The sequence below is a fragment of the Bos mutus genome, chromosome 16 (assembly GCF_027580195.1).
Source record: "Bos mutus isolate GX-2022 chromosome 16, NWIPB_WYAK_1.1, whole genome shotgun sequence".
Lineage (NCBI taxonomy): Eukaryota > Metazoa > Chordata > Mammalia > Artiodactyla > Bovidae > Bos > Bos mutus.
In genome coordinates, this window is record NC_091632.1 from 10,029,507 (window position 1) to 10,047,542 (window position 18,036).

The following is an 18,036-nucleotide window of genomic DNA, read 5'->3' on the forward strand; positions in this document are numbered from 1 at the left end:
GAGTCTGGGTTAGAGGAGATCGTGTTGGAACCTGAACGACAGTGGTTATAAGAAATGGTTAGATTTGGGATACAGTTTGCAGGTACAGTCAACTGGTTGTGACCATAGGACAGCCGAAGCTTCTGAGTGAAGGATGCCACCTTCACTTTGAGGTGGGAAGGAGAGGAGCAGGCTGGAAGGCACAGGGACTAGATCCTGTCTTCAGCTGCACTTATTGCTAGATTTTAAAGTGTATGCACGTATTGGTTAACCAGAACTGTCCTTTCTTTCATTTTGACCCAGTAAATGCTTCCACTCTTCTTCTGGGAGTAGAGAGTCAACATAAAGTAAGTGTCCCGAAAGCTCCTACCAAGGACGAGGTGTCTCTCAGAGCTTACACCGCCCGGTGCAGGCTGAACAGGTTGCGCCGTGCCGCGTGCCGCTTATTTACTTCTGAAAAAATGGTTAAGGCTATGAAAAAGCTTGAAATTGAAATCGAAGCTCGGCGGCTAATTGTTCGGAAAGACAGGCACCTCTGGAAAGATGTGGGTAAGAAGATTATAGAAATCTTGAGATTAATTCTTTAAAAACACTCTAGAAATTTTTTTTTCAGAGTCAAATATATACATGGTTTCACTTTGCTACCTAAAATTTCACAAACTTAAACGAGATCATGTACATATATAAAAGAGTGGAAGTATACTTTAACATATTTCATATATGTGATGTTCCTTTTTGGTCTCTGATTTCTGTCCATGAAATTGTATTCACTGTCTCATATTTGATTAGTGGTCTGAGCTTACTTGCATTTCATATGCGTTTCAGGAGAACGCCAGAAAGTCCTGAATTGGCTATTGTCATATAATCCTTTGTGGCTACGAATCGGCCTAGAGGTAAGTACACCATTCAGTTTTTGAAAAAAGATACTTTGAGATATATATATATATATATATACACTTCTAGAAGATTCTTTAATAAAATGATGGTTTCAATTATCAAATTATTTGGTTGCTTAATCTCTCAGTATGAAATTTAAGGTCCCTTCATAAATGCTCATTAGGTTAACAGACTCTGTCATTCTGTATTACTGCCATCTTGTTACATAGCAGTTTTCCCGTTAGTTTCTTACATATATAAAATTTGGTACCAGATGTAATAACAAGCATAGTTAACTCCTTTCTGAGCATTTACCAATGACAATACTGCTGCTGCTGCTGCTGCTAAGTCGCTTCAGTCGTGGCCGACTCTGTGACCCCATAGACGGCAGCCCACCAGGCTCCCCCGTCCCTGGGATTCTCCAGGCAAGAACACTGGAGTGGGTCGCCATTTCCTTCTCCAATGCATGAAAGTGAAAAGTGAAAGTGAAGTCGCTCAGTCGAGTCCAACTCTTAGCGACCCCATGGATTGCAGCCTACCAGGGTCCTCCATCCATGGGATTTTCCAGGCAAGAGTACTGGAGTGGGTTGCCATTGCCTTCTCCGAATGACAATACTAGGCTGTTTAAAACACATTAAATACATTTTCTAATTTAGATCTCCATAAAATCCAGTGAGGTATTTATTGTTATTCCAACTTCACTGACAGAACAGAAGCTGAAATGGTAAGTGACCTGCCGAATGCCAGTGAAGGGCCAGGACTGGAATCCACACCAGTCTGAAGTCATCAGAAACATTTAGATGGAACACTACTCATGAAAACATCAGAATTTGAGTTTTTCACATGGTGTATGGTTCAATAATATTTAGAATGATAAAACTAACTGAATTAGAAAGCCACTAGGAGTTGAGTGTTAAAAATATTCTTTTATTCCAGCCCTCAGTGTTTCCATTTCCTTTAGTCTTTTACTGGTGAACTCTTATATCTTGTTTAGGCTTTTTACCTTTGTCATGTGGGATATCCCATTCTTCAATTTTTTCTAAGTTTTTGAATAGAAAAATCTTTTGTACTAAAGAACAATCTTTACAATAATCTGTCTGTTTATCAGAAAATTGAGCTGTTGAGAGAATGAATGATAATCCCACTATGGTCACCCAACTAGACAGTGAACTTGTTAAGATTTCCTACTTTAATTCTTATTTCAACTGATTTGAAATTCAACTTCTCATTTCTTTCAATGAAAAGTTAATCAGAAAATTACATATCAACTGGCTATGCTTCAGATATCAAAGAGTTCCAGAACCTCAGCTAAAGTAGAACCTGTCTAGGGCTTCCCTGGTGGCACAGATGGTAAAGTAGGACCTGTCTATTTGGGGCATAGCTCTTTTGTGGCAGAGGTAACACGTAGGAGAGTTAGAAACATGCCATGCCCTTTGAAACTTCCTCCTAGAGGTAGTGTGCATCACCTCATCCATAGTTCTGCCCACAGTGCACATCTGTCCAGACACAGATGAGGCAGAAATATTTATTCTTTCACAATACATACAGCAAATCTATGCCATTTGGTGGGAAAGGGGACTTCTAAAGGGAAGGGAGGAATGAATAATTATAAACAAAACATTGTACCATCACACCTTAGAATTCTGTTAGGAGGCATGACCTTTGAGGATCTTAAGAAAGCATCACATGCCAAAAAAATAAAGTAAAGAAAGACAAAATGTCTCTATTTTGGCAGATATTAGTATTTTTTATGCTTTTCTCTAGTTTTATTGATGTAAAGTTATAAAATACAATTTGATGTTTGTAGTTTTTTCTAATTCTTTAAAAATCATTAACAATCACATTGATGTTAAATTAATAACATTTTAATCCTTGATTATATACAGATCTGAACATCTCAAGTTATTGTCTTAGATGATTTACAGATGGTTTTCCATTTGTTAACTACTCAAGCATTTAGAATTACTTAGGTGTCTGTTGTACCTTCATGATACACTTGCAGGACGTGCGTGCATGTGTGCTAAGTTGCTTCAGTCGTGTCTGACTCTTTGCGACCCTATGGACTGTAGCCCGCCAGGCTCCTCTGTCCATGGGATTCTCCAGGCAAGAATATTGGAGTGGGTTGCCGTGCCCTCCTCCAGGGAGTCTTCCCGACTGAGGGATCGAACCTAAGTCTCCCATGTCTCCTTCACTGGCAGGTGGGTTCTTTACCACTAGTGCCACCTAGGAAGCCCACTAGCAGGACAGTTGTCATTAAATTTGAACAAGAGGCCTACATTTGGTAGTTCTTAAAAGAAAAAATTGCAATATAAATATCACTTGTCATATAATTTTTAAGAACTGATCTTAGTCCTAAACTTATCTTAGTCCTGAACTTTCTTCTCTTCTTCACTGTGAAGAAGGGTGCACTAAAAATTGCACAAAACATTACATGTTCAGCCCATCCTCATCCTCATCTCTCCCAAAGGAATCAGAACCTCGCCAGTTCCTAGACCATCGTCATCTGTCCCTCCCCTCTGCTTCCCTGTGCCCCGAAGAGAGAGCACAGCCCTGACTTGGGCTTGGATTTCTTTTCAGACGATATACGGAGAACTGGTGCCTCTGGAAGACAACAGTGACGTCACGGGGCTGGCGATGTTCATTCTGAACCGCCTGCTTTGGAATCCTGACATCGCAGCCGAGTACAGACACCCAAGTGTCCCTCACCTGTACAGAGATGGTGGGTGGCTCTGCCTCCGTCGTGTGCTCCCCACGCTGTGTGCAGAGGGCATCCTGTCCTCATTCCTGTCTCTGTTCCGACTTCACCTTCCAGAGAAACTGGTGTAAAAGGCCTCTCTCTCCACTGCCGTCTCTTTCTACGACCTGCGCCATTCCCCATCTGTCCCCCACCGCTATAGCCCTATCGCTGTTTGTGCCTGCTGTCTCTCCTCGCCACCTCACAAGCAGGCCTCACGCCCTGTGGAGGTCACGTCTGTCTTAGGCTGCCACTTGCTGTTTTAGTATTCTTAGCCCCTGGGTCGGTGCCTGCGGTGCTCATGACGTAGTTGTCGTGTGAAGCTAACCCAGTGTCTTGCTGTGTCTGTGCCCCAGTTTCTTCCATGAACTGGAAACGTTAAATAGTACCCGCCCCATAGAGGCGTCGTGAGCCTTAAATGAGCCTGTACATGGAAAGCCTAAGACAGGCAGTGTGCTCCTGTGCTTATTGCTGCTGGTTTGTTCTAGCAGATTGTAACTCTCCTACTTTTACATAAAACTTGTTTTTTGTTTAATTGAGGTATAGTTGATTTACAGTGTTATGTAAGGTTCAGCTGTTCAGCATAATGATTCATAATTTTGAAAGGCTATCCTCCATTTACAGCTTTTATAAAATATTGGCTATATTCCCTGTGTTGTACAATATGTCCTTGTAGCTAATTTATTTGATAAGCTATTATCAAATAAGCTATTATTTATTTTATCGTGATTTGTACTTCTTAATCTCCTCCTCTGTCTTGCCCCCACCGTTCCTCTCCTCGCTGGTAACCGCTGGTTTGTTTTCTGTATCTGCAGGTCTGTTTCTTTTTTGTCATATTCACTAGTTTGCTTTATTTTTTACATTCCACATTAAGTGATACCATGCAGTATTTGTCTTTCTCTCTCTGACTTATTTCTCTAGCATAATGCCCTTCAGGTCCATTCATGTTGCTGCAAATGGCAAAATTTCATTCTTTCTTATGGCCGAGTAGTATTCTATTCCACACATGTACATACATGCACATATACATATGTATACACCACATCTTCTTTATCCGTTCTTCTGTCAATGGACACTTAGGTTGCTTCCACATCTTGGGTATTGTAAATAATGCTGCTATGAACATTGCGGTATATGTATCTTTTTGACTTAGCGTTTTCATTTTCTCTGAATATATACTCAGCAGTGTAATTGCTGGATTACTTGGTAGTTCTCTTTTTAGTTTTTTGAGTCATCTCCATACTGTTTTCCATAGTTGATGCACCAATTTACGTTCCCCCTGCCAAAAAAAAAAAAAAGGTAAAATAAGGAATTTTATAGACTTACAAAGAATTCCAAGATAATTTGACTTTAAAGTATAGGACACATCTCAAGAATCCTTAGCAGGAATATATAGACCAAAAGCATAGCAGAATAACTAAATATAGAAAAATATTTCAGAAACCCCCCACCAAGAAAAGAAAACCAAACTTGTCTTACATAGATGAATGTGCTATGCCTTTTTGTACTTTATTTCAGGTCATGAAGAAGCTCTGTCTAAGTTTACATTGAAAAAGCTATTATTGTTGATTTGTTTCCTTGATTATGCTAAAATCTCTAGACTTATTGATCATGATCCTTGTCTCTTCTGTAAAGATGCAGAGTTCAAGGTATGGTTTTCATCTTATATATTTTATTTCACATATAAGACTTTTGTCTGTTTTTATTGTGTATTTTCTCCTCAGAAAAAGTGATTTTCCCAAAGAACACTAGTCTGACTCTTTGCAACCCCATAGACTATATATATACAGTCCATGGAATTCTCCAGGCTAGAATACTAGAGTGGGTAGCTTTTCCCTTCTCCAGGGGACCTTCCCAACCCAGGGATCTAACGCAGGTCTCCTGCATTGCAGGCGGATTCTTTACCAACTGAGCCACAAGGGAGCCCAATAGTTTTTATCTTATATTTTATATTTCACATATAAAATTTTGTCTGTTTTTATTGTATATTTTCTCCTCAGAAAAAGTGATTTTCCCAAAGAACAGTACTCTGGAGTAGAACAGAAATGCCTGCCCAGTAGTTCGAACCCTGCCTAGCTGGTTGGTTGACATTTCACCAATGCGTCATCCTAGCTTTGCTTTGAGAATGAATGTAACTGTGCTTCTGAGGAATTAATTTGGGAGAAAATTTCTTTCCTAATTTAGTATGCTATCAAATTCTAATTTTTAGAGTTATTATTATTTATGAGCCCTTTCTTAAAAAGTCTTAAATTGGAAATATTGTGGAAATATATGAGGTTTCCATTGTTACCATATGAAACTGTCTTTTTATACTACTGTTAATTTTACTTTATTTCTATATGCGCAGAATGATTTGAAGAATTTGTTTTTATTATAAACAGAATGATGATACTGGATTATAATACCTTCTGTTTGTTTCTCCATAGGCCAGTAAAGAAATCCTTCTGGCTTTTTCACGAGATTTCCTAGGTGGTGAAGGTGACCTTTCCCGTCACCTGAGCTTACTGGGATTTCCTGTGACCCACGTCCAGATGCCTTTCGATGAATTTGATTTTGCTGTTAAGAATCTTGCTGTAGACTTGCAGTGTGGGGTGCGTCTCGTGTGAGTATAAGAAATGGCATTATGTCTCTCCCTAGAATAGACGAAAATTTTCTGGAAGACACTTTTTTCTAACATACACAATCCCTCTTGCTCCTTTATGTAATGGGATAAATCTAGGGTTTAAAAAGTTGGGGTAAGTTCAGGAAAATAGTGTGAATTTTAGGCCAAGAAACCTTGTCCCCTATCCACATTTTTCCCTGCTGGCAGGTGATGAGGTCTGAGTAGGAACCACTGATGCCCTAGAATAGGAGTTGGGGAAAGCATGGGGCTAATTAAACTATAAGACTTAGCGCTTTATCTGCAGTGATTTCATGACTTCTACATCATTTGAGACCAGTTTTATTTGTGTTAACCATGTTGCACATGTAAGGATGAAGATCTGAAATTAAAAGACACTTGCTCCTTGGAAGGAGAGCTGTGACAAACTTAGTGTATTAAAAAGCAGAGACATCACTTTGCCAGCAAAGGTCCATATAGTCAAAGCTATGGATTTTCCAGTAGTCATGTATGGATGTGAGGTTTGGACTATAAAGAAGGCTGAGCACTGAAGAACTGGTGCTTTCAGATTTTGGTGCTGGAGAAGACTCTTGAGAGTCCCTTGGACAGCAAGGAGATCAAAGCAGTCCATCCTAAAGGAAATCAACCCTGAATACTCATTGGAAGGACTGATGCTAAAGCCGAAGTTCCAATACTTTGGCCACCTGATGCGAAGAGCTGACTCACTGGAAAAGACCCTGATGCTGGGAAAGATTGAGGGCACAGAGAATGAGATGGTTGGATGGCATCACCAACTAAATGGACTTGAGTTTGAGCAAACTCCAGGAGATGGTGAAGGACAGGGAATCCTGGTGTGCTGCAGTCCATGAGGTCACAAAGAGTCGGACAGGACAACAACAACACGTGAGAAGTGAGATGAAGATACGGCGTGTTTTGCCCAGGTTTTACCCGGCAGTGGCAGTGGGCATCAGCTCCCAACATCCAGCTTCGTGTCGCATGCGTTTCCTCACTAACACACTAGAGTCCTAGGCACTGGCTTTGATGTGACAGCAGTGAGTCACCACTGCCTGCTTTGGAAGGAGCGGCCTTTACACTGTACGTCAGGTGGCTTCTTTACAATATGTGACTTGAAGGCATCCATCTTGTTTCTAAGAAACTTCTAATTTATATTATGTCTGACATTTGTGAGGAAGTTATCACTATATCTTTGTGAATCCCCAGTTCTTCACAAATAGGATACATGGGACTTCCTTTGGTAGTTTAGTGGTTAAGAATTTGCCTTGCAGTGCAAAGGATGCAGGTTTGATCCCTGGTCGGGGAACTGAGATCCTACATACCTTGGAGCAGAGAAGACCCAGCACAGCTAAACAAATAAGCAACAATAACAGCACACATGTCTCTCGTTGTCTTCTAAATTAAATTTCCATGAACCTTTTCTTTTCCGATCATATATTCTCATGACAAAGTAATAGTCTTGAACTTTACTGTAGCTTCCTCTCTTGAGTATTTTTGTATTTAATTTTAATTTGTTCATTCCATAAATCCAAACCAGCACATCTGTTTTCTGGGCACTAGCAATTCACGATTTGAAACTTCTTCCTCTCTCTGGGAGGAGCAGTGATTGGCTTCCTGTTCAGTGTAATTTTTTTATGATGAAAGAAAGTTTTTGTTCTTTTATAGGCATTACTAAGGACTTCCCAATGTTGGGTGTTGATGCTTTGTCATTCTCAGGAACTCTCACTAGTTAAGAGACTCAATCTTGCTTGACAAGCTTCTGTTTTCTTCAGTGTCCCCAAAACGAGCATGTGGTCACTTGGGAATGGTTAATCCACTGATGCTGTAGGTGACGGTCAGTCGGTCAGTCTAGTGTTGCTGGAATGCTTAAGACGTTGATTGAGTGGTTGGCCTACACCTATCTTACATTGCTTCCTAACCTTTAGAAATTATCGTTCTGTAAACAAGTCTGCCAAATTTTAACCAGATACAGTCATTAGTTGGGCTCGATCTTTCTGTGGAAACAGTGATTTTTGTCTAGTGTAAAACACTAGATGATATTAGGAGTTTGAATTTAAACTGTGGTATAAATGATTTTTTAAGGTAGGCACTCAAACATTTTTGCTTTACCTGGTATAAATATAAGACAATGGCTTCGTTGGAAACTGTAACAGTGGGGTTTAGTTCTGATCTTAGTCTTGTCATTACTAGTTGTAAGATCACTGGAAATTTATTTTACTTTTCTGGGCTTTGGTTTCTTCATCTGCCAAATACGGGATAGTAATTGCCCGACTGTGGGATTTGCCATGGACAAAATAAGAAAAGGACTAAAATAAGAAAAGAAAGCGCTTACCTGATGTGTAGAACACTGGAGTCCCTCAGTCAGTGTCCGTTTTCCTTTCTTTTCCCTAAAGAGCCTTGTTCTTCTGTTTCTGTGTGCATTTGTGTGTGTGCATCTTATTTCCCGTTCTTACATTCTGTTCATAGACCTTAACGCCCAGGCTTAGATGAGAAATAACTCTATTTACTTAACTATGGAGTAACAGTTTTGAGATCTTTCTAACCTAAAAACCCTTTAACTCTGGAAGATTGATATGGGTGATTATTTAAATGAAGTTAGTTTTTCCTGCATGTTTTTATCTTAACAATTTCTTGTGGCAATCCCTTCACTGTTAGGCGAACTATGGAACTTCTCACGCAAAACTGGAATCTCTCAAAGAAACTCAGAATTCCTGCAATAAGTCGTCTTCAAAAGATGCACAATGTTGACATCGTTCTTGAAATTCTTAAATCACGAGGAATTCAGCTGAATGATGAGCATGGTAAAAACCAAGTAACGATAAAAGTTTTCTTCTCACTGAAAATCAAGTTGTACGTACTTTGTGCTAACGGACTCTTTTCCGTTTGCAGGAAATGCAATCCTGTCTAAGGATATTGTGGACAGACACAGAGAGAAAACCCTGGCGTTGCTCTGGAAGATCGCATTGGCTTTTCAGGTATTGTACATTTGGTGCATTTTGTATTTTTTGTCAGTTTTCAGTATTGACTTATAAAAGTCTTTTGTGTCAAATAAAGACTAGCAGTAGTAGCTGTTACTTGCGAGACTTATTCTGTCCCAGGAACTGTGCTAATGGCTTTATGTACACTCCAGTCTAATCCTCACAAGGCCCCCAGTAGGTCGCTATTGTCATTTCTTTATAGGGGAGGAGACTAGAGCTAAGGGTTCCTCGCTGATGGGACACAGACAAGATCAGATCCCTGACTTAGGTGAATACAGATCCCGTGCACTCAAGCACTTAAACGTTCCATGACTTCCTTGTAGACTGTGTTTGTCTTAAAAAAATATTGATAGTAGCAGACTTGAACTTTTGTGGGCCAAAAATAATGTATGAAAAATATGGTATTTATCCTCTTTTTGTATTCCAGGTGGATATTTCCCTTAATTTGGATCAGTTAAAGGAAGAAATTGACTTTTTAAAGAACACACAGAGTACGAAGAAAACGATGTCTGCACTGCCATGCCGTCCTGATGCTGTTATCAGTAAAAAGAGAGATGAAAGGCATAGCGGCCCCTTTGAACAGTGCAGTGAAAGCGTAAAGCTGCTGATGGACTGGGTAAATGCGGTCTGTGGCTTCTATAATAAAAAAGTAAGTTCTGTGTTTTTGTTTTAGCCTAATTTCTTTAAGCAAATTTTGGTTAAAATCAAATAAACAGTGCATGAAATATTTTCTTTAATTTCTTTTCTTTAATGTCATATAAGGTAGTAGAATTTCATTACTATATAGATCATTTATACAGATATTTTTATATGATGTATTTTATATATGTATATATTAATATATAATAGGTGACATATAAACGTAACAATTATATAACTATAATGATACATCTTATACAGATTTATTATGATAATACAGATGCTAATATAACTTATATTATAAACAATACAGTGTGTTAATACCAATTAAAAATTATAATAATAATGATAATGCATTTCTTTTTTTCTTTTTTTTTCTCATTGGAGTATAGTGGCTTTAGAGTGTGTTCATTTCTGCCATACAGCAAAGCGAGTCAGTTACATGTATACCTGTATCCCCTCTTAGTTAATATGTACAAGCAAACTTTCCCCTAATGAGTAAGGTGCCGTCACATATCTAGTTTCATCAAATCTGTCACCAACTGTGTAATGAACGATTGTATTCTATGTCTTACTAGGGGAAAAATGCCCTAGTTGGTAGTCTTAAAAGGAGATGCTTGTATAGAACTGGGGCACCAAAGGATCGTATCCTTATTACAAAGTGAAGTCGCTCAGTTGAGTCTTTGCAACCCCATGGACTGTAGCCCGCCAGGCTCTTCTGTCCATGGGATTTTCCGGGAAAGAACACTGGAGTGGGTTGCCATTTCCTTCTCCAGGGGATCTTCCTGACCCAGGGATCAAACCCGGGTCTCCCACACTGTAGACAGACTCTTTACTGTCTGAGCTACCAAGGAAACTCTTATTACAAAGGTGAATGCAAACAAACCCACCATCCACAAAGGGACATTAGAGGACTTTGCCCCACTCGGTAGAGAGGGAGGAAATAGTCTGAGTTGTGTCTTTTATAATCATTTGTTAGATTGATCCTCCATTGCTATATGAAATGGAGGATACGTATGTATGTTTAAGTGTAAATACATATATTTATATGTCTTTAATACACAAACATATATGTATGTTTAAGTATAAATACATGAAAATAAATGGTCCTGATGCATATGAATAACATATCCCATAAGGAATGTAAAACAGAAAAACTGTCAGATATATGATCGTCTGTGTTTTAAGTAAGTACTAGAGAGCCCCAAAGACCCTGGTGCTGCAGTCCTGCGTCCCATGCCTTTCTCTTGACTCCAGTCCCTTGGCTTTCCTAGGTCCGTAGACACAGTGCTCCAGTCACTGCCTGTCTTCACACGGCATTCTCCCTGTGCGTCTTGCCTCTGTGTCTCTCACCCTTTCTCATAAGGGCACCAGTCATATCAGATTAAAACCTCATCTTACTCCATTGTGGTCCCATCTTAACTGGTTAAATCTGCAATGACCCTATGTCCAAACAAGATCACATCCTGAGAGTCTGGGAAGGACATGAATTTTTTGATGAACACTCTCCAACCCAGCACAATAATATAATATTTTAGAGGTGAGAATTTGGCCATGAATGTGGTAGTCTACAGTATAACTTCCCAGGTGGCTCAGTGGTAAAGAATCTGCCTGCCAATGCAGGAGACGCAGATTTGATCCCTGGGTTGAGAAGATCCCCAGGAGAAGGTGATGGCAAACCCACTCCAGTATTCTTGCCTGGGAAATTCCACGGACATAGGAACCTGACAGGCTACAGTCCCTGTGTTCACAAAGAGTCAGATACGCTGGAGCATACACATGGTATTACAGTAGGTGCTGCTATAAATTAGCACGCCAGTCCTAGCTATTAAAAGGAAATACGGACTGTAAAGCCACCAGTACCTGTGTTCTTACCTAGATACCGTCCATTCTTTTCCCGACGTTTCTCACCAGGTGGAGAACTTCACGGTGTCCTTCTCGGACGGCCGGGTGCTGTGTTACCTGATCCACCACTACCACCCTTGCTACGTTCCTTTTGACGCCATATGTCAGCGAACCACCCAGACCGTGGAGTGCACGCACACTGGTTCCGTGGTGCTGAATTCATCATCCGAATCTGACGGGAGTTTTCTGGATTTCCCTCTTAAACCACCTGATCAGGGTTAGTCCCTTTCAGTTAATTTACTCCTCCAGTGTTCTCACTGGCCTGTCTGATTTCTGGCCCTCGCAGTATCATCTGATCTCTGTTTTTCTTGCATTGCAGAAAATACTTCAGAACTATACAAAGAACTCCTAGAAAATGAAAAGAAAAATTTTCAGTTGGTTAGGTCTGCTGCTAGAGACCTTGGTGGAATACCTGCCATGATCCATCACTCAGATATGTCAAACACAATCCCTGATGAGAAGGTAAAGTAAAAGTTCCTTAACAGTAATAACTCTTAGTAATCAGAGTCTCAGATGATAGGAAGTCTCATGCTCTCTGTCTCATAGAAACTTCTCTCTTCATCGTTTATGTTCTGTCTTAGGTGGTGATTACCTATTTGTCATTTCTTTGTGCGAGGCTTTTGGATCTTCGTAAAGAAACGAGAGCCGCTCGACTCATACAAACAACTTGGAGACAATATAAGCTAAAAAAAGATCTAAAACACCATCAGGTACTCCTCAAAAATGAAGTGTGTGTGTGCCCAGCCACCCAGTCATGTCCAGCTCTTTGAGACCCCAGTGGACTATAGCCCACCAGGCTCCTTTGTCCATGGGATTTCCCAGGCAGGAATACTGGAGTGGGTTGCTATTCCCTTCTCCATGGGAGCTTCCCCACCCAGGTTTCAACCCACATCTCTCATATCTCCTGCATTGGCAGGTGGCTTCTTTACCACTGAGCCACCTGGGAAGCCCAGTCAGTAATGAAATACTGTAATGTAAATTGTTCATAAAATGTCAGCTGAATGATTCTTGATATCCTTTTTACATTTTACTGACGTAAGAAATTACTGAGGTAATTTTCATGATTGTGTGTGTTTCGAGTAGGGGATGCATATTTCTCCCTAATGTCCAATGTATCCTTCATTGGGTATTTTTTCCAGGCTTTGTCCTCCCTTTCACTCTGCTCCAGGGGACATGGAATAACTTACGCACATTGTGAATTTGTGAAAAGTAAACTGGGGTTGTCTGACTCATCTCTTCCCTCCCTCCTCTTGAACTCTGACGTGCCTCTGGGAAATAGGAGCTTTCCTTTCCTTTTTCGCCCTATGCTCTGGGACCCTTGCCCCCAACCAGTGCCTCTCTGGCCTGGGTGTCCCCTGCCAGACTCTGCAGTTCAATTAGCCAAGCTCATTCTGTCATGAAACTGTCTTCCAGGCTATCGTTTGTTAGTTTAAAAGTGGCATTTTGGTTTCCATCGCTTAACTTCTCAGAACATTTAGGACCCAAGCTCAGGGAGAAGGGTTGTCCCTCTGTGTCCCTGATAGCACGAATTTTGCATTAACATAAAATAAGTGTTTTCTTGAGTTCGGAAAAAATGTCATTTTTCTCAATGTTAGAAATGGTCTCCTTGGTCAAACTGAATAAACTATTTTAATCCTCTACTCTTTTCACTAATAATGCTGTATTTATTTGGAGAAAGTAAAAGAAGCATTCATGTTTAATAAATCTTAGCAGGTATTTCAGAATATATTTCACCCAAGATTGCTCCTTAGTTCTGAATTACCATGTATTTATGATAAAGTTCTTAGTACCTGTAAAGTAGCTGAATTTTGGCGATTCATACCATCCATTCTCTTGCACCATTTCAGACCTGGGTTATTGTCATTGTTCAGTCACTTAGTCCTGTCCAACTCTTTGCGACCCTGTGAACTGCAGCATGCCAGGCCTCCCTGTCCGTCAGTATCTCCCGGAGCTTGCTCAAACTCATGTCCATTGAGTCGGTGATGCCATCCAACCCTCTCATCCTCTGTCATTCCCTTCTCCTTCTGCCCTCAACCTTTCCCAGCATCAGGGTCTTTTCAAATGAGTGGGCTCTTTGCATATGGTGGCCAGGTTTAGAATAGCAATTTGATCCCTTCCCTAGCTGTGTTCCAGAGAAGGCAATGGCAACCCACTCCAGTACTGTTGCCTGGAAAATCCTATGGATGGAGAAGCCTGGTAGGCTGCAGTCCATGGGGTCGCTAAGAGTCGGGCACGACTGAGTGACTTCACTTTCACTTTTCACTTTGATGCATTGGAGAAGGAAATGGCAACCCACTCCAGTGTTCTTGCCTGGAGAATCCCAGGGACAGAGGAGCCTGGTGGGCTGCCATCTATGGGGTCGAACAGAGTCGGACACGACTGAGGCGACTTAACAGCAGCAGGTAGCTGTGTTCTCATGCTGCATGGTTTCCAGTTGTAGTTAAATACCAGTCAGCACCTACAGCTGATCTCTGTGCCGAGCCCGCCCTCGCATTGCTCACTGTCCCACGCAGCAACACAAAGGGCTGTCAGACAGCCTGTACGTTGTTCCTTTCCACCAGAGGAATAATTTATATTCCTGTGTCTAATTCAAGTGAAGTGAAGTAATAAGTCTAGCCTTAAAGAGCAGCGAAGTGATTAGGAGCACGAACTCTGAAGCCAGACTGTCTACGTCAAATCCTGGCGGGCTGACCCCTGGGGGACCAGCTGTCTACTTGACCTGCCTGCCTGGGTTTCCTCACGGCCATGGGGGTAGAAGGCAATGGCACCCCACTCCAGTACTCTTGCCTGGAAAATCCCATGGAAGGAGGAGCCTGGTGGGCTGCAGTCCATGGGGTCGCTAAGAGTCAGACACGACTGAGCGACTTCACTTTCCTGCGTTGGAGAAGGAAATGCAACCCACTCCAGTATTCTTGCCTGGAGAATCCCAGGGACGGGGGAGCCTGGTGGGCTGCCGTCTATGGGGTCGTACAGAGTTGGACACGACTGAAGCGACTTAGCAGCAGCAGCATGGGGGTAGGGCCGGTTCATCTGTTCTCATGGTTGTTGTGAGGTTGGATGGCTCATTCTCGCAGTGTTTAGAATGATGCTTGATACCTGGCATTTAACCTGTTACTATTCACTGAAATTCATTGTTAGAAGTAGAGATGTTCAGGGCGCTGGCCTCTGGAACTCCCGAGGCAGCCAGCTCCTCTTTGGACACTGACACATCAGGCAGTCCTGACACCACTTGTCACAGCCCTGAGCTCTGTCCTCTTGAGCCTCTATACTTAAAACCACAGTGTATTCTAGTGGTAAAAGAGGGTGTTTTGCCTCTTTTTTTCTTTTTTGTGAATTCCTTTCTTCAAATTGCAGCAAAACAATACTTCCAGGACTTCCCTGGTGGTCCAGCAGTTAAAACTCCTAGCTTCCAATACAGGAGGTGTGGGTTCAATCCCTGGTCGGGGAACTAAGATCCCACATGCTGTGAGGTACGGCCAAATAAGTAAATACACATTAATAATAAATAAACACAGTACATCCAATTAAAATCATAAAATAATACTTCCTTATACTGTAAAGCATTTTGTTTATTTGAGTCTCTTTTTCCTTTTTTTTTTTTCTCCTACTTTGTTATTCAGTTGCTCAGTCATGTCTGACTCTTTGCAACCCCATGGACTGCAGCATGTTAGACTTCCTTGTCCTTCAGCTATGTCCCAGAATTTGCTCAGACTCATGTCTACTGAGTTGATGATGCCATCCACCTGTCTCATCTTCTGTTTCTGTTGTCCCCTTCTCCTCCTGCCCTCCATCTTTCCCCGTATCAGGGTCTTTTCCAATGAGTCAGCTCTTTGCATCAGGTAGCCAAAGTATTGGATCTTTGGCTCAGCATCAGCCCTTCCAATGAATATTCAGGATTGATTTCCTTTAGGATTGACTGGTTTGATCTCCTTGCTGACCAAGAAACTGTCAAGAGTCTTCTTCAGCACCACAATTTGAAAGCATCAATTGTTTGGTGCTCAGCCTTCTTTATAGTCCAACTCTCATATGTGAACATGACTATAGCTTTGACTATATAGCCCTTTGTTGGCAAACCCTTTCCCAAAAATCAAGCATGAATTCATTCCACCATAATCTGAGAAACTGTTGTTGTTGCTTAGTTACTCAGTAGTCTCTGACTCTTGTGACCCATTGACTGTAGCCCACCAGGCTCCTCTGCCCATGGGATTTCCCAGGCTAGAATACTGGAGTGGGTTGCCATTTCCTCCTCTAGGGGATCTTCTCAACCCGGGGATCAACCCGCATCTCCTGTGTCTCCTGCATTGGCAGGCAGATTCTTTACCACTGAGCCACCTGGGAAGCCCAATCTGACTTCTTACAAATAATGGCTTAGGGTCTCAAGTGATTGTTTAATTCATATTTGCATTTTTTTTTTTTTTAGGAGAGAGACAAAGCTGCAAGAATTATTCAATCAGCTATAATCAATTTCCTCACTAAACAACGATTTAAAAAGAAGGTCAGCGCAGCATTGGTCATTCAGAAATACTGGCGAAGAGCCTTAGCAAAGAGAAAACTATTAATGTTGAAAAAGGAAAAACTAGAAAGAGTTCACAGTAAATCAGCATCTATTATTCAGGTATGGTATTCTCAATTTTTAGATTTAAAAAGGTTTAATGATATTTTTAAGAGAATAAAATATGGTAAAGTTTTAAATTAAATTTTAGGCTTTATATTTTATCTAGCACTTTAACAAATATTTGGTATCTCCCCACTACATGTAAAACTCTTGGCTATGTTGAACATGAAGATCAAACAAATCGAAGCACCTACTTTGCTCTGACAGGGGGAGCAGTTTAATTCTGCACCCTGTTTTGCTGTTGCTCAGTTGCTCAGTCCTGTCCAACTCTTTGAGACCCCATGGACTGCAGCACACGAGGCTTCCCTGTCCTCCACTCTCGCCTGAAGTTAGCTCAAATTCATGTCCAGTGAGTTGGAGATCCAGCAATCTCATCCTTTGTTGCCCCCTTCTTCTCTTGTCATCAGTCTTTCCCAGCATATGATATCCTACAATTTATTCATCTCTTCTACTGTCGATGGATATCTGGGTTTCTGGTTTTGAGCTGTATGACTAAAGGTTTTATGAACGTGCCTTTTGGGGTGAGATACACACACTCTGTTTGGCGCATACCTACGAGTACAGTCGTTTGCCTGAAGGCGTATGTGTTTCAGTTTTAGTAGATACTGATGAGGCGTTTTCTAAGCTGGTTATAGGACCACCGGCTGTTTAAAATACCTGGAGGTTATCTCTTTAATTTCAGTGATTCTAGTAGTGGTACCTTAGAATACTTTTAGTTTGCATTTTGTTGAGAATGAATGACACTGAACAACTCTTCGTATTGAAAATCTTTTGTGAAGTGTTTTTTCAAGGATCTTTTTTTTTCATTTTGTATTTTGATTGCCTTCTTGTGGATTTGTGTGAGATCTTTATATATTCTGGTTATTGGTCCTTGTTGGATATGTATGTTGCAAATATCTTCTCCCAGACCATTATTTATAGTTTATATGTTTCCAGTGAGAATTCTTAATTTTCTTCTGTGGTTAGGGGGTTGTGTGGGGGTGTGTTTTTTTTTTAACCATTTGAGGAGCACTTGTTTAACTGCTAAGACTTTGAAGATATTCTCCTACACTATATTCTATTCTGAAAGCATTAATGTGTGGTCTTTCACATTTAGATCTCTCTTGAAATTAATTCCTGCATATGATTTGTGCCAGGGACCATATTTCGTTTTGTGTATGTGGATAGCCGCTGTTTCAGTTACAGGTCACTGAAGTGACCACCCTTGCCTCGCTGTGCTACCTGTAGTGCACATCAAGTCTTCTTTTCTCTGCGCAGTACAGCATGTGGGGTCTTAGCTCCCAAAAAACTGAACCCCCTTCCCCTGCAGTGGAAGCCAGCGCCCTGACAGCTGCACTGCCAGGGGATTCCCCTAGCACGGATTCATGCGGGGTCTTAGCTCCCAACAAACTGAACCCCTGTCCCCTGCAGTGGAAGCCAGCATCCTCACGGCTGCACTGCCAGGGAATTCCCCTAGCACGGATTCTTACGCATGTGGTTCTGTTTCTAGAATTTTTTTTACTATTTCATTGTTCTTTTTGTCTCCCATCGAACCATATACTCTGGCTTTACAAGAAATCTGAACGTCTGGTAGACAAAGACTTCTTTTGTTTTCTTTAAGAAGTTTTTAGCTATCCTAAGTCCTCTGCATTTTCTTACAGATTTTGAATCTGAAGTTTCAAAAATGTCAGAATTTGAGATTTAACTGAATATGTCA

General features: G+C 41.1%; 1 protein-coding gene across 3 annotated transcripts in view; it reads left to right on the forward strand.

Annotated features, from left to right (window-relative positions):
- The window catches only part of ASPM (assembly factor for spindle microtubules), a 62,325-nt gene that overhangs the window by 18,690 nt on the left and 25,599 nt on the right, over window positions 1–18,036 (forward strand). For all 3 annotated transcript variants that reach the window (XM_070384692.1, XM_070384694.1, XM_005897216.3), the window contains 12 exons: window positions 283–528; window positions 805–872; window positions 3,433–3,574; window positions 5,108–5,238; window positions 6,016–6,191; window positions 8,859–9,004; window positions 9,093–9,178; window positions 9,609–9,830; window positions 11,735–11,942; window positions 12,045–12,187; window positions 12,307–12,435; window positions 16,146–16,340. In XM_070384692.1, the coding sequence (XP_070240793.1) occupies window positions 283–528; window positions 805–872; window positions 3,433–3,574; window positions 5,108–5,238; window positions 6,016–6,191; window positions 8,859–9,004; window positions 9,093–9,178; window positions 9,609–9,830; window positions 11,735–11,942; window positions 12,045–12,187; window positions 12,307–12,435; window positions 16,146–16,340 (1,892 nt within the window). The remainder of the gene's footprint in view (window positions 1–282; window positions 529–804; window positions 873–3,432; window positions 3,575–5,107; window positions 5,239–6,015; window positions 6,192–8,858; window positions 9,005–9,092; window positions 9,179–9,608; window positions 9,831–11,734; window positions 11,943–12,044; window positions 12,188–12,306; window positions 12,436–16,145; window positions 16,341–18,036) is intronic.